Source organism: Corvus kubaryi, unplaced genomic scaffold (assembly GCF_017639235.1).
Source record: "Corvus kubaryi isolate FWS band 111438036 unplaced genomic scaffold, C.kubaryi_AGA036_p1.0 37385, whole genome shotgun sequence".
Taxonomy (NCBI): domain Eukaryota; kingdom Metazoa; phylum Chordata; class Aves; order Passeriformes; family Corvidae; genus Corvus; species Corvus kubaryi.
The window spans coordinates 17,704,063-17,721,717 of NW_024581127.1; the positions used below are offsets into that span (position 1 = coordinate 17,704,063).

The 17,655-nt window shown below is 36.9% G+C and overlaps 1 protein-coding gene across 2 annotated transcripts in view; it reads left to right on the forward strand.

The window, feature by feature from the left end:
- The window catches only part of ZFPM2 (zinc finger protein, FOG family member 2), a 307,976-nt gene that overhangs the window by 184,427 nt on the left and 105,894 nt on the right, over positions 1–17,655 (forward strand). For both annotated transcript variants that reach the window (XM_042036069.1, XM_042036070.1), the window contains one exon: positions 10,647–10,758. In XM_042036069.1, coding sequence (XP_041892003.1) covers positions 10,647–10,758 — 112 coding nt within the window. The remainder of the gene's footprint in view (positions 1–10,646; positions 10,759–17,655) is intronic.

The following is a 17,655-nucleotide window of genomic DNA, read 5'->3' on the forward strand; positions in this document are numbered from 1 at the left end:
CTGATTATGTGTAGCATATTCTTCAATGGAAGAAAGTAATAGTTTGCAAATTAAAGGTGCTGCTCTGCTCAGTTCATCTTCTTGGTCCAAGCTTTCTGAAATTATAAAGAAAATGTAAGCACCATGAATCTGTAGTTCAGATCTGTGACAGATCATATTGATGAGAAAGCACAGAATTTTGGAAAGTATTTTTGCTGAAATCCTCATATTAATCAGTTACTTAATGTCACTGTTATTTATTTTAAAATCTATGCAAAATTTGATGGTAAAGAAGAAAAAATAAAAACCCTAAAATACTGCACAGTCATATGTTGCAATCTATCAAACTGATTTTCTTCTGAAGTCTATTTTAGTATTTTGAGGGGTTTTTCACTGATAATATTTGAGAAGGAGTTTTCAATGGAATAAAAAAAGTTTAAAATTTTACATAAAGGCACAAAGCATATCTTATGAAAGTTTAACCAGCTAAAGGAAGATTTACAACATTCCATCTTTGATATACTAGAAAAACAAATTATAAGTGAATAGATAATAACCAGATAATTCCAATTATTTGTAAACTTTTTCCATCAGTATTATATATATATATAGTGTGTGCGTGAAGTTAATTGCTCTCCTCATTACCTGTGAACAAGAAATCATAGAATTATAGTGAAAATCACTAAAGGAGCCTTGTTCCAGTTTATTTATACATAAGCTGTCAAGTCTTGTGCATAATGCACTGCGTACCTACTAGCAACACACTTGCAGAAGATCATTTAAATTTGTTTTTTTATGGATGCAAGAAGCTGATTTTAAAGCCATCCCTAAGAAGATTGTCCTTGATTTTACATTATCCTGGGTGGGTGTTTCAATTTCTTCCATTTACTATCACTCTCGCTGGGGAAAAAATATCCTAGTGTCTGCTTAATAGTGATGGAATTTTCTACATGAAGATGTAAGGAGGAATTAGGTTTTACCCCATAATTATATATTAAATCAGTGTTAAAATACAGTTGTAATCAAATCCTTTCATATCCCAAGGCCACACATTTGATACAGTACATTGGAAGGTCAGAATACTTAGCTGAGTATACACCCCTTGAGACTCAACAGATGTACAGATACACAGCCTAATCCCAAAAATGCATTCATAAGTCTGGAAGATCAGAATTGAGCCTTAATTCTCTAAAGGACTGCCACAATGTTGTGTGGTCCTTTCATCCAAATTAGAATGATTCATTATGCCTAGTCCATTAGCACCATCAGGGATAGGTGTGGGCCATAAAATCTGCATTAGGATTTCTAAATATGTCAAGGATAATCTTAAAAGGAGATAAACTGGGATGTTTCAACTGAACTAAAAATAATTAATCAAAGTCATACATGAAGACTTCTGGTTGTTGAATCATGCTTTAAACTTCTACCTTAAATGATTATTCTATCTTAACAAATATAAAACTTGGGCAGAGGATTGTATGTTGGATTTATGCTCTTACTTTAAAGTACCACATTTCCTCTTAGTAAAGATATATATATATGTATATATATAAAGCTAATAAAAGCATGCATAAAAATCTTAAAAAGTCCTCAAGAAAGGTATAGATTCTTTCCTATTCCCCAATTCTATTTCAAATTAGAGAGGAATTTATATATAATATTTTGTGTGTGTTCAGTGTGTGCACCACTGAAGTTCAAATATTATGTAATGCATCACCAAGAGAATTACACTTCAATGCCTATACCATTGACTGCAATGCCTTTGTATTGAATATGTATTTCACAAAGACCTCACAATATTCATTGGAAATGTAATCCTAATAGAGCTGCACTCATTTAAATGCATACATTTAAAATATTGGATAAGCATATACAAAGAACTTTTTATTTTCTCCCTCTTTAGTCCTGGGAAATAAAAAAAAGTTGAAATTAAAAAAATGCTGTCTTTTACTTCTGCTAAAGTGTGACTTACTCACCATTCATGACAAAAATATTCACTTTTCTAAAGTAAAATATACAACCTGAGTTTGCAGTTCCAAACAAAGTAATAACAACATATAATAAGCAGAATCTAAAACTAGCAATTCTGTAGTTTTGTGTAATGGATGATTTATAGAAGGCTTTATGCATGTCCTTTTTTATTTTTGTATTTTTGTATTCATAGAATCATAGAATGGTTCGGGTTGGAAGGGACCTTAAAGATCATCCACTTTCAACCCCCCTACCTGGGGCAGGGACACCTTCTGCTAGACCAGGCTGCTCAATGCCCCATGCAGCCTGGCCTGGAACACTTCCAGATGTAGGGAATCTTCTTCTCTGAGCAACCTGTGCCAGTGTCTTACCACTCTCACAGTGAAGCATTTCCTCCTTGTAGCTAATCTAAACCTACTCTCCTTCAGTTTAAAGCTGTTCCCCCTTGTCCTATCAGTACCCCTTTTTCTATTCCTTAGATAAAAATAAACATATGATACATGAAGTTTGGACTTCTAGAAAAGGTGATTTAAATCATCCAGGATAAGAAAAAGTATAACAGACAAAAAATTACAAAATTGCTCTGAACTAGAAATTATTCTGTACCACACTGAATTAAGCTGCAGATGCAGCAATCATTTTGGATGGCTTTGGTGTAAACAGCTAGACCATGGGACCAGGCAGAATTAATCCATATGCAATATAAATGCCTTCATGTCTTCTAGAAAAACCTCTGTAATTGTCCCCTTGATCATCTGAAATATCTATTGTCACATTAACTGCCCCAAGCCCAAATGATATTTGTGCAAAGTGAGAGACCAATTGTCAGAAGCTTACTGGGGATTGATGGCTTATCCCACAGTTTAGTCCCTCAACCTATCCAGAGTAAATTCGATGTTTGCAGAATTGCAGCTGAGCCATACTGAGCGGAGCATTCATCTATCTTATGTGAAAAATGTTTAGCAAAAGGGAAATAAGTGACATTCAAGCAAGTGCATTCAGAAAGTGTTGACTGGCAAATATCAACATGGTCTCATTAGTAGAAAGAGAGATGAAATTCTTAGAGTAGACAATAATTTACAACAGTGAGGTTAACCCAGTAGGAAAAATGCACTGATAATTCAGCGTGAAAGTGTGCAAGCAGCACTGTATGATATCTTGTCTAAAGATAAGTTATATAGTGTGTGATTTCATCGGTACAGGTGCATGTCATCTCTGAAATAGCATTATCCAAAGTATTCAACTTTACAGTAAAGCAGAAAGGTTCAACACCCACGGCAGATACCTGAACACTAAGACACACTGACAGTGCTCATGCTACCCACAGGTATCAACTCACCACAACAGAGATGATACACTTTGGGTTGTCAACTTTCAGAATATCCTTGGCACATCTATGCTAATCCCAGCACTGAGTAAGAAAACGATTTCCTGGTTCTGGTCATCGTGTAAACACACGTATATAGACTGCTTTCCCAAAGAACAGAATGAACAGGAAAGAGAGTAATGGGAAAAATAAAATGAGAAACGGAAGTCAAGAGAGTGATGGCAAAATACACTGTATCCATCCCATGCTCTTTGAGAAAGGAAATAATCTGTACATAGTCAGGTATTTATAAAATTGGGAAAAAGAAGTGGGAGAAAAGGGCAGGGGAGGAGCAACTGTGGAGTGAAGCCAGATGAAAACTTAAGAGGAAGGAAAGACAGGAGTAGAAAGCCCATCGAGACAGAATGATGGGGGCAGTGGAAGATCACTGAGTGTTCAGAGGTCCATTTTCCAGCTTTTCCATTCCCGTTCCGGTAAGTTGGTAGTCACCTTCTCCAGGACCACAGAAGCAGACAAAAAGAATCACCAGGACTCAGCTAGGTCCAGTTGTTCCAGAATATGGATTTATTTAAACCTTTTTAGAACTGGAGAAGAGTTTGAAGATGCGTTCCAAGGGTATCCTGAGTTAAATAGACCAAATTGAAGTTGCTTTTGACAGCATTACTTTGTACCTAAGTTACAGTGACATTTGATTTATGTTTATTTTACAGATTTGAAAAAAGTGCATTCTAGTTAGGTAAAATGAAATGATCCCCATGTTTAGCACACATTTAATTTGCATTAGGCAGGCACATTTGATAGTAATAAAAATTTTGAAATCATATTAAAATCCTGACAAGTGTTGGAAAATATTAACATACCTAGGGTGTGGACTTTTTTTGTTTGAATAATTTCTTTGGTCTGCTTTAGGTTTGTGGATGAAGTGTACATAGTGATACATGGTGAAATGTATGTTCAGTCTTGTCACTTGACAAGTGGTGATCTCTTGGGGTAAACAGCAGGGTTTCTCAGTTGCAGGGAATCCCAGCTGTCTTTTGGGATTCCATCTGTGTGCACATTTTTTCCCCCTTTTTTTTATGTTTGAAACATTTAAAGGCTTTGGTTTGACCACAGCCTCTTCGACTGTTACCAATATTTTTCTTCTCCTATCACCAAAAAAATAGTGGGAAGTAGATCCTTCTTTTCTTCATCACTAGTTTCATGGCCCATCACAAGTAACAATTTTTCTGTGCACATATACATTTGCTTGAACACTCCTCTGAAACCCTGGATCCCAAAAAAATTGTAAAGTAACTAAAATAATATGTCATGCTGTCTAAAGATTTAGGTGAAATTAACTGCATACATTATGTTGGTATCAGTTTTTCAAAGGTTTTTGGGTTTGGGTTTTTTTTTCAACCACAAGGACTAAGGATTGCAAAATTTCTTCTGCATTTAGTTCAAGTTTCATAGTCTCACCTACAGGTATAGTGGAGGCTGTGAAAGCTGAAGTGCTGGTGCAATTGTAATATTCCAGAGTGGGTGTTTACAGCTAGAAACTGTCATGCCTTTGCTTTAATTGGTGATGTTATTGGCATGGAAGCACAGCACTGAAAACCTCCTGACACCTCCAGTGTTGTGTTAGTGGACAGGAGTTGCCTCTGCACGTCTAGCAAAGAAAGCTGTGGCACTGTGAAGTGCTGCCATGGGCCTTGACTGGCAGGTTTCCAGAAAAACCCCTGAGATAAATATTCTTCCAAGACTGAATCCTCCTTGGAAAAAGATAAGAGTTTTCAGGGAAGCTACAGAAATTGAAAGACAGTCCAGCTGATTCCATACAAATCAACAACAAAATGTGGGTCTGTGTCTGGCCATTGGGCTGTTTGGATGGGATTGTCTTAGAGCTATATGAATTTGTAATCAGTTTCAAGGTAAAGAAATGCATGGGGACAGTCAGTGTGAGAGGTGATAAAATGGAGTTACCACTCGTAGTATTAAAAAAATCTTAAATATTAACTAATTAGGGACAGTCTGAGATGTATACAAATATCTGTTACTGCTCTGTCCAGAATGACCCTTACGAGCCCTTCCCAACTGAATTGATTTGATGAGCTTACAGAGTTTGTTGAATTGAGTATGGTGATCATCAAAGGTGAACTCAACCTCTCAAGAGGGGATGTTCTGCAGCTTCAGCATGTCAACCCTGTGATGATCCAATTGAATTTAAATTGAATTTCAAACTAGAAACCTCCGTCAGTGTATTAACTGGTGTTTTGCTAGCCCAGACTCATATCTGATGGCACCTGAGATATATTTACAGCTCTTCTCCCAGTACACTCTTGGTTTCAATTGACTATATAAACTAACTCTGCCCAGCGGGCATTGGAACTTTCTCCAAGGGCATGAAGACATTCTGGTAGTACTCTGTATCTTTCATGGGAATTCAGGCTCTTTGGAAGATTTAGAAAGAAAATCTGTTTGCAGGAACCAAAATACAGTAAGAAACAAAGCCTTTGAGTATCAATACATCTCCTTAAATAGTGTTGAACATTTATTGGAGCACTGTGCCTGGGACAGAATGGTCATGTCACAGTGACTTACTGAACATGAGCTCAGTAGCTCAGTAACTGTTGCTTCAGCACAGCTTCTTAAGAAACAGCTAACACTGATCAGGCATTTGACATCAGACTTTCATAGATTTCAAACAACTTGATCATGCCGTACTTTTCTTCAGCGTGGGGGTTTCCTCAAGTTTCTGCCAGGCCACACACATCATATGTTAGAAATCTTCGCAGGGAAGAGCCCATCTAATGTTACTTGTCAGCACTGATTCCATTTAACAAGAGTGCAAAACTATTTTCAGCCTGCTGTGATGGCTATTTTTATCTCCATTAACCTCTTGACTGTATATAAACATTTATTGAGGGTTACCTCCCTTGTTTGTCCAGTTTCTTCAAAGGTTAGTGAGAAGTGGATGCCTGCCTGACCTCTTTTATCCTCATTAGCTAATTCTAATTGTTCCCTGAGAGATCACAGTTTTGACCCTTCTTGTCCTTGTCAAATTTATCTAGTTATGGCATGAAAACATTAGCAGAAATTGCATTTTTAGGGAAACATTGCTTGAGTGTAGAATCTACAGTTACATAGTATAAAGCAGTCAACAAAACTGTGGGTCTCTAATGTGCCCTTGTTTAAAAAATGTGAGGTTATTACTGTATGGCCCCATCTTACTGACACCTGTTAGCAGATCCCTATGATTATACTTAGGCAGTAGGGAGAATGTTTTGTAAGCTTTTGAGTAATGTGTAGCCATTCTTTCAGAGGGAGAAATGAAATTACGTTTGGTTTTTGAAGTCTTATTTGTAAGAAACTGCAATATTGTTGCTCCTGTGTCAAGAAAGCTTTTTTTTGTGTGTGTGTAAAAAGGTACATTTCTTAAGCTAGAGGTATTCCTACTAGCACTTTAAAAAAAAAAACCAAAACAAAACAGTGTAAAGTAGGTAACACCTACCCCCACTGTTTTGGGAATGACCAAGTAAATTTTGCCGTATGACAAGTACATCTTATGAATTACAGGATGATTTTCACAGAAGTTTCTGACAGTCAGAGCATGAACATACTTTATTTCAAGTAGGATGATATCCCAAAGGTAAAGAGCTGTCGTGAAGAATATGTTGCCCTGCCAAGACTTTCTTCAGTGTCAAGCCAAGGAAGCCCTTTTTCATGTTCCTCTGTGGTTCTCAGCTGTGGTTGTACAGTTGAGACAAAGGACCTGGCAGGTCTCAATTAGGTATCTCAAACAGACAGGTCCCAGCCTTTACAGGTTCTAACCAGTGCCTTAAATTCCACAGACACTTAGTGCAAATTAAAAAGCACTGGTGTAACGTGCTCAAAGCACGATATCCTGCTTTAGAAGCTGGTTGCCGCATTCTGCACCCGCTTCAGCTTTCAAATGGATTTAAAACGTAGCCTCAGGTATAGCGCATTGCAGTAGTCTAATCTTGAGGTGATAAAGGCATGACTGATTTAACCATAGCTTCTTTTTATCTTGGACTGGGGTCTTTTCATTTTAACCATTTTAAGGAAATGGCCTTTCCTGAATCAGCAGGCTTGCTTCAGTTCTTACTATATAATAAAGCACAAGACCAAGCCTCTCTCGGTGGTGAACACCTATGAACGTGTAAACCTCACAGGATGCCAGACCCCAAGAACTGCTGCTGTGGTCCTGACCTGCCTTACAGCTCACACAATATGCCACTAAGGTGCATCAAAGGGAAGCCACTGCTGGTATCCCTCAGTGGAGCTGCCAAGCTTTACAAGCAGCCGGGGTCTTGTGAAGTTTTGCTTTCATATTAAAATAAGTTTATTTACATATCTGTGCAGCTTGGGAGCAGAGCTATGGGAGAATGGGAAATTCTTTTGAGGTGTTCACCAGTTCTTCTGGGCTAGCAGACCTTTGAGACGAAACATCCTGTTCCTCCTCCAGCCTATCTCTAGTGCTTAGAGACCACTTACAGCTGCAGAGCTGATTACAAATTTAACTGCCAAGCCGACCTGGAAGCTAATTTAGTGATAACCACGGAGTTCTTTAAGTTCCAAAAAAGCCCTGTAAATGGGGAACAGTAAAGCAGACACACATGGTGACTACCTGCTGCTGCTTCACCTCAGAAGGGATGAGGCCTAGGCCCCTCTCCTTGTCTGGAGGAAACTGGGGTGGTGGCCTGGGACTAAGCCTACTACTTACTAAAGGAAAAATTAATCTCCATGAGAAAGTCAAACGGTATCTCTGTATCTCATTCTTCCTCAGCAGTATGTGGTTAAGTATAATCCTTTCCCAGGACATATTATTTGTCCTGTCTATGTAGATAAACTATTGCCCAGCACAAGAAGATCCTGATATTATTTGAGGCTTTTTGATACCACCTTAATGCAGATAATACCCTTAGAGATGGAAGAGACACAATGAAATGTCAGACGTCTGGAAAGAAGTAAACCAGAAATAGGAATTAGATCTTGTGAAAATTAAATAGATTATCCTTTCTGCACTTAAAAGATAGAATTTTGGTTTGTTCTGTTTTTTAACTTGTCCTCCAACTTAGGAAAAAATAATACTTCTTTGAATGTCTTAATCATTTTTGGTGTACTTGGAAAAGTCTTCTAGCTGGATAATAATTCACTGTCTTTTGATTATACTTGGAATTGCCAGAGACTGAAAGCACATATAAGCACAAAAACATATTAAAGGCTTGGCTGAAATGGCACTTGGAGAAATGCATCAAGTATTGGAGTGTGTCCTGATCCTCCTCTTCATTATTGCTATGCAGCCATAGTTGCTAACATTCTTGCTACAGTTTGTATTCAATTTGGGTATGATTCTCAGCTATGGGAAGAATAGCCACTTTTCATTGTTTCCATGGCAGCCTTAGCACTGTTTTGGTGTAAATTACAGTAAAGTTCAGACTTTCCTATGATAGAAGATAGAGATGATGCTTTGATTACCTTTCATGTCATCTGCTGCAGCTCTTTTTCAGTCCTTGCCTAGTTCATGTCATTATTTTCTATATAGCCCCTATGTATATACTTTCCATTGATTTCATAACTGATAATATCAGGCTTCTTGATAATTTACATAGAAACTTAACCAAATTTTAAAAAATAAAATTGTTTTGTTTACTGGTCAATTATTAATTAGAATTTAAATTCAAAATGCAAGTGCATGTGGTTGGGTTGACTCTTGTAATACTTCATATAAGCAAAACATACTTTCTGCAACTTCCCATAGAGAAAGTCTTACTAGGAGTTGAGACACTGCATGTCTCTGGTTTCAGTATTTTCTCACTAGGTAGTTACATTTTTGCTAGATGTTACATTCCTTTTTCCTAATTTCATTCATAATTTCTATCTGTTTTTTCCCATATTCAAGGAATATGAATAATGTCATGAAGTTCATATAAAAATGTGACTTATGCACAAGCATTTGTATGAAAAATGTAAAATCTAAAATTAAAATTAAGTAAGAAGTAGTGTATTGGATAAAATAGTATTGGAGTCTAAACAGACAAAAACCCCACAAAAATATGAAGGCCTGTAATATTTGATGTCTGTCTTTATTTATCATTATTGTTAAAATATTAATGTAATTATAGTAAATATATATTCTTTAAGATTATTGATTTAATCTTACATAACTAAAATATTTTAAGCAGTATCTTATTTTCAATAAATATTTTCAGGTATATTTTGTGAATGTAATATGATCTGTGGTAAATGTTCATATTCTTCACTACATTTCTAGGATAGTTATCGATAATAAATGTGGGCAAAGCATTTGGAATGTCCATGTAAATATGATTTTCTGTATCCAGGTTTTTTTATCTTGGTCAGTCGTACAGCATATCACAATAAAAAATAGGTTAAGACAACTAGAGAATTATTGTTGGAATATAAAAATAATTTAATTCTCTTACAAAATGTTGGAATGTCTTGGACAGAATTATATCTCAGAAAAAAAGAATTAAAAACTACATTGTGACTTTTGTACTTTGTACTTCTGTTGTGGTTTCATTCTTAATACAGAGAAGAAGTGTCTGTGATAGAAGTCTAACTGCCACATACTGACAAACTCAGAATTTTGCCGTTTGATTAGTAAAAGGAGTTAAGTGTTAATAAATTTGAGGCCTCTGCCTTATCTCCTCAAATACCAAATTCTCTAAATACAGAATCTGAAATACAGACAGGAGATGGCAAATTGCCTGCATGCCTTTCAGGTGTGATGATGTCCTTCTTTACTTTTGAGTTTTTTAATGTATTAATACAACTTGTTTTGTAGTCTTTTTGCAGTAAATCATTAGCATTATTATTATTTCAGACATAGTAAAATCACACATCAACACATAGCGAAAGGGGAAAAATTCCCTTATCCATTCTGAACAATTTCCTATGATAATACAAATGTTACCCAGGACAGATCTTTGAAATGAATACCGATTCTTTAAATTCTTTCCTGTCTGTTTCAGGAAATAGGGAGATCCCACTGATAATGAAGTACAATGTGTCTAAAGTTCACTTCTAAACACTTGGCTCTTTGCTTTGAAAGTCATCTGCATTCCCTTTATAATTCTCAGCCACCAGAGATCTGCCTAATCTTGGAGATCTGATCCAATATCATTCGGAAAAATCCTTGATAATAGTTTCGCCATTCAATCAATGAAAGAACTAAAGCTTCCTGCTTGTGTCTTCTTTAAAAAAAATCCTGAGGCAGGGGAATAAGTCTTTGGCTTATGGGTTTGGAGATTTTGTTGTTTGCAAATAAAATGATTATTACCATTATTATTCAAGTTCTTAATCAAGGCGAACAAATGGCATCTGTTTGTTATCATTCTTCCTACAGAAGACAAAGGCTTCAGTCCCTATGGTACTGACTGCTGGCCCCAAGTGGCTGCTGGATGTGACTTGGCAAGGAGTAGAAGACAACAAAAACAACTGCATTGTGTACAGCAAAGGTAAACACAAACCGATTTTTTTCTTTACTTTCTTGCGTAAGCTACTGAGATAAACATATACCTGTTGCATACTAGGAAAATTAATGCTATGTCTGCCCTTAATGTCAGTTTTTGTTCCCATTTTTTTCCCATGTTCTGGTTTTGCCTTTTTTTTTCCTTCTAGTGATATAAAAACCCCAGAGGGTGCCTGTAGTTTATTAAATACTTTATAAACACTGAAGGACATCAGCTGACATAAAATGTACCATCCATTTCTCTCTGAGAGTCAGTACTCTGGGAAACACCGGTAAAATCTCTACACTTTGAATAGGTGAATTCCTTTTGACATTTTATTGGACATACTGGATATCATTTCTCTATGCTGCATTACGTTGTAGACTACTAACTGAAATCTAGTTTTATATGGAGAATGAGAACTTGATTAGACTATGAAAAGACTTTGAGTCAACATGGTAACATAAGATAAATGGAACTGGGTTTCAGGGTTGTCACGTCTGACATTCCAGTCTCTGCATAGTGGCATGATGTGATGATGCTTCACTGGAGTGTATTGGCTCGTGGCAATGGGTATCACTTCTGTCTTCCATGGATTTTCAGATTTGTTCTTACAAGGCTGCCCACCAAGGATGCTTTATCTAACCCACCACATCTAACAGCTCCTTTGGTTCAAGGCGCTCAGGCTTTTGCCTTGCATCTCGAACCAACACAAAGGAGCCTTGGGTTTGGTCCATAGCACCATGGACTATGCACACTATTCGGTCAGTTGCTGTGAAAGCTTTCTAAATGCAGCTACAGAATCATCACTACGTGTTTTTAAAAAAGTTAAACAAAACACCACTTGAATACATGGAATAAAAATAACGTAGTGTAGCTGTGTTCGGCGTTCACCCTACAGATCAGGTTGCAAAACTGTGACTTTTCTTCCTTTTTTTGATTGATTTCCATCACCAGTCTCAGCACTTTGTGAATACTTTAGAACATGCACTGTTCTTGTTTAATTTCTTTTAGGTTTTATTTCTAACCAAACAGACCTACTGAGATCAAAGATTTGTTTGCTGAGGCAACCTAGTGACCATTTCAGCATACAAGCATCCAGGCAAATAAGCACCCATATCAATATATTAACATACAAAACACTAATCATACCATCAAAGACTCCTAAAAACTTACTAGAAACAATTACAACTTGTTCCTATAATCATTGCAATTTATACACTTATAAGAGGATTGCTTTTAAACTGCCACAAGCCTTTGAAAGTTGAAACGCTGAAAACAGGGAATTTGCATGTTAAAAATGAGTTGCACACCAGGGTCTTATAAATTCTTTCTATTATAATTACAAAATGTCAACACATTCATTCTACAACCTAAAACACCTGCAGTACTAGAGGACTGAGCTCAGATCTAAAAAGGGTTGAGTTGCCCTTCCTTCACAGCTTGCTGATTGCAGCCCAAGTGGAAGAAGCAGCAGAGTGCTCTGAGTAGCAAACACAGTGAAGCTTTTTGCATGAATCCAGAGCTTCAGTTTACTGTTCGTAATATTGAATACACACAGGCAAACTTTTCTGCAAAAACTTTTTAATGTAATGGGAAACTACTTTCACTCCAAAACATAGCTCCTGCAAATTCCCATAGGATGATGTCTTATCAAGTATTATATTCTTTCTGTAATTATATTAATACTTAGCACATATTTACCAGTTGGACTTTTCATCTTCAAAGTATTTTACAAACGTTATCTAATTCATTAGACAGTCTCAGTGCAGTCTGATTTAATCTATTGAAATATGATTTATTTTTTTTCAAATAGTAAGAACTTGCTAAGTTTGATGCAATCTGATTAGCCCAAAATATTAGTATTTTCATTCAAAGGTGATGGATTTTGTTTCACTGATTATGCCAGTTATTTTGGTACTTGGTTAACAAGGTATGGTGAGACAGTTGAACAGTATTCAAGGTGAATTCTATTGTCTCTACCACAGATGCATATTATAACTAAGGTTGAGGATAAATTTGAGGATAAATACATGTTAAAAAACTGCTACTTCACTAAAATAATGCAGGAAGGAAGTTGTAGCTATGCTTTGCTTCCACTGCATTCTGTTCCTCTCTTTGAACTCTGAGGTGGCTGCTCTGTCGGTCATTAAGCACCTACCCTTGCCTTGAGCTCTACTGGGATTTTTGTACTAGAAAGATTAATTGGCTTGGATCACAAAACAATGTCAAATAGAAGATGGTAAAATAAATAAATAGAATAATGTTTCTTCCTTCAATTTGTATCTCATCATTCCAGATTACATTGCTTTGATTTGTGTTAGCTTTCTGTCTCCTATAGTGCCATTACTTCTAATGAAACGGTGTCAGCTGGCATGTAGCTGTAATTCGATGTTATGTTGTAGTTGCATGTGTATAATTTGGTTAGTTTGCTTAGCAATACGTTGTTATTTCTGAAAGCAATTAGCTGAACAAATGTGCGGAATTATCCATGTAGCAGATTTGGTCACCTGGGAGCTGTTTTCCATACAAAACTCGAGATGAGTGGAGTAAATTGGCACATTTCTAAGAGGAAGATAAGTTTAGAATTGGCTAACAGTACATGGTACTGGTTGATCAGTTGCTGACTCAGAAGCACATGCCATATCTCCTTTTAGCTCATTACAGAGATATCTTTGAGAGCAGAATTTTCCCCAGATCCTTCAGGAGAACATAGGAATGTCAGTCTGATTTCCAATTCACTAGAGGCTGTGGAGCACTGCAGTCACCCACATATTGCACACAGAATAATCACAAGGACAGGAACCTAGAATGTATGTTCTATTGAAAGAGAATTTGAGCTGGCTGGCCCTATTTGCCTTCAATGCTCTCCATAAAATATTTTCCCTAGGCAAGCAAACAAAGCGTATGTGTGCATATCTATGTGCGCATATATCTATATACCGATAAATTTATATATATATATCTCTGATGTACACATATAGGATTATATATCTAAGTTATTACAATGCAATCACAAGTCATCTTCTATACAAACCTTTAAATAAAGAAACCAGTTATTTAAAATCACACATCAGAGTACATTCAAAGTGGATAGCTATGAAGTAAATACTCAGTATTTGAAATAAGTGCTATTCTAATTATTCAGTTTAGTCTAGGATACTACCTGTATTTTTTATAATTACATTTCCCCAATACTAGGACAAGCTAGAAAAGAGAAAAACATTTCATTAGTGATAGTTAATTATTGTTCCATTTTACAAATTCTGATACAAGCTGGCTACTCATGGCACATGCCGTTATTCCACTCCATTTTCTTGAAACTTTTACAACTGTAGTTGCATTCAAAAGAAATGCTCTTTTTGTTTTAATATTTATCATAAACTTCCCTCGTGTTTCAAAATGGACTTTCAAAAAGTCTATTCAGTAATTTGAGATATGTCTTAGAAACTGAGATTTGAGAGACAGATTTTATGCATTACAGCTTATTTGGAAATATATGTTCTTTTCAAAAAAAAGCTTCAGCATAATTCAAGCAAGTTACAGTGGTAAGAGGTATTAATGCATGAACTGTATGAACTGTATGGTCATTGCCACATAGTGTACTTGAGAAACATTTTTGGCTAACAGAGTTGTGCACCAGACCTGGAAAATCTGTAAGACCATGGGTGAGAGTCTCCCCACAAGCTAGGAGGGGGCTGGGATATTTATTTACTGAAAATCTTTCACTGGAACTGCAAGGATTTTAAAAAATAAATTATGACTGACCAGAATAGAAACAGTATAAAAACCACAGTTGCGCAGACTAAAAGCCATGCTCATGTAACAGACATTTTTCTAGATATTACTTAAGCCATTTATGTGAAATGTATGGGCACCGTATGTTTAGTGGCATTGTTAAAACAGGGTGTCTGTACAAATATTTAGCTGTGGGAATTATAAAATCATAAGGCGATTAAGTTAGCTAGTTGTGAAATTCCAATATTGCTTTTTAAATGACTTCAGGATATAGGAGGTGCTAAGGTTATTATCTGTTATCAGGAATACAGCGGAATTGTACGACTGGATAATAACTAAACAACTGACACAATGTAAAATTACATTATCAGTGTGTTAAAACAAAATTGCGCCCTAAAGGAGTCTACATGCCAGCTCAGAGCTGCAGTGTAATTATGCTTAACTCTGATAATTAAAATACAACGGAGATCAACAGAATCATTTTCATTAAGAAAATTATTAATGATGGTGGTATAACAGTAATTGATTGCAGAGCACCACAGGATAACTCTGTGCAGGAAAGCCAACATGTGTAACGTGTGTCTGGGCCGGTCGGGTTGCGTTGCGTCCCACTGAGCATGCTGCCGGCCAGGTGGCAGCCAGGGGGCACGTCTCCTGCTGCAAATCCTAATTTAGGAAACGACCGCTTTGCAGGCTGCCCCTTGGAGGGACAGGGATGGGTGCTGGTGCACAGGATGACGGGATGGGGTCGGGTATGGCTGCCAAAAAGGAGGTGGCTGCAGGCAGTGACTTGCACACTTCTTAAGCCATCATCTCAGTTTGTGTGAGGCAGTGTTTGGTTTTGCATTTCCATTAGTGATTTACTGATGTTATTTCCTCCTCTGCCTGGCCTCACTGAGTAGTTTATGCCCTTCGTTATTTCTGAGAGGATGCGGGAGGAGAAAAAACCCATCCTTGCCCCAGTGCGGTTCCACAGGCACTGCATGACATCTCCGTAAGTGATTCCACAGGACGCTCCCGTTAATTGTGCTGGTGGTGCGGACACATGATATCGAGAGCCATAAAAACCTCCATCTCTGTAAGTGAAATCTCAGTCGGTGCCCACTGGGCGACTATAACAAAGTTCTTGCTAGGAAGGATATTGCCTAAGGGTGAGATCTGAGAATTGTCATTTTCTTTTGGTGAACGAAAGACAGGGAGTGGGGGGAGGGAATTTCTGGGGAGTGCTGCTCCACACAGCTAAGGGATGGGTGCTTGCTCAAACAGACTCAGCTTTTGAAAGCTGCCCAAAAGAGTCTATTCTCCAATCACAGTAGAGAGGAAGCCTGCTAGGGTGGATTTACAGAACGATATTTAAAATGACAGCTGCCCACACCGAAACTGTGTCATGTAGCTAATTTATAAATGGAAGCTTGAGGAAATGCAGCACAGAGGAGAGGGCAGGTCAGAAGTCAGGACTAGAGGCAGAGGGCTTTGCTCGACCCTTCTGGGGCTTCCCCTGGCTACTGAGCCCCATAATTCACGTAAAATAAGTCAGTAAATGCATAACTGATTACTTACTTCACTGGTACTGGGGTGGCTTATTTAGCTAGTGTGTGTGCCATATACTGAAAATACAAACATTGTAAAAGGGTTGCATGAAACTACTAGTAAAGGTTGAAGGCAATTTTTAATTAATTTTGCTAATTTAAAGTAAACATTCTAATTTTTAACATAGAGGAAAAGTCAATTGTAGCAACAGAGGGGTACTTAAATTCTTCTTTGGTGACAGAGAATTATTTTTCTTGATTGTTCTGTGAGATCCTTGATATGATGTTTTCCCCAGCAAAAGAGTTTTCAGCTAGCAAATACTTTTTTTTCCTCTGCAGCTTCAGGCAACGTAATGGTACATTGCACCACAGACATACAGCATCAGGGACCCTAATGAGACAGAGGTCAAACATCATAAGAAGTTTAAACACTGCTACATTAGAATATGAGTATAATTTGGTTTGGGTCAGAGAACAAGTTGTTTAGTAGGCCAAAGGTTAACTTGGGCCATATATTTTAGATTGCAAGGGACTTTTTTCCACATACTATTAAAAGAAAATGGAGTAAATTTACTAAGTCTGTTCCACATGGACAGTCAGAAAACTGCAGTATCTGCTGTCCTACTGGATGCCTTCATTATCTATACAATGTGCTGAAGCATTCAGTGGTGCTAAAGGTTTTTGTTCTTTCTTTGTATCCAGTGACAAAAAAAATCTGAGTTTTTAACAGAATACATGTGACACCCTAATATCAAAGGTCTATGGAAGAGCTTGTTTTGGATTTCTTTTTACACAATACTGAAAAATTGCAAAGTATTTCTCAAGAGAGGTATAATTACATGCATAATGCTTACATAGAATAATGTATCTGCATTTACAGTCATTGGAAGAAAATGTTGTGGATACAGACAGAAGGGCATGATTGGTAAGCAAGTAGACTTCAGGCTCCCTCTTTGGTTTTGTAGGGATGTTGATCAAATGGCATTGTTGTGTGTGAAACCATTGCAAATTAGTCCTGATGATGTGCTTGCTGGACACGGAAGGAGAAAATATTTTGCCTCCATCACTAGTGGTTCCTATGTCTTGTTGATAGCAGTCACAGTATTGAGTACTTAATTCAGACACTATTCAGCTTCAAAGAACTCACAGAGCAGAACTGTACTTTTTCCTTATTTTAATTTTTTACCTTTGTAAATAGATCCAGTGGGGGATTTTCTGCTTTAGGGAGTTAGAGGTTAGGGCCTTGTATATTGTGTTAGTTATCAACAATAAGAAGGTTATTTTATGCATCTTTATGAATATGCATATAATAGCACGCAGTATATTATTACATGCCCTTTAAATTCTAAGCATATAGATAATAAAGGGAAGATGACAAGAAATACAGGAGTACAACTAAATTTCCACTTCTAATATGAAAATGCTTTTGTTCATTATTAGTGCGTTTCATTTACATAGCAGCCAAATGGTATGGTTTGTTCTCATATGTATATTGATTTGGGTCTTTTTTCTTATGTTGTTATCACTTATTATGTAGTGTATTTCATAGTTTGAAATTGGAATTATTTTTCATTTGAGGAGACAAGGAAATAGGCAGAATACTGACATGATTTGCACAGAATTATGTATTTTAGAC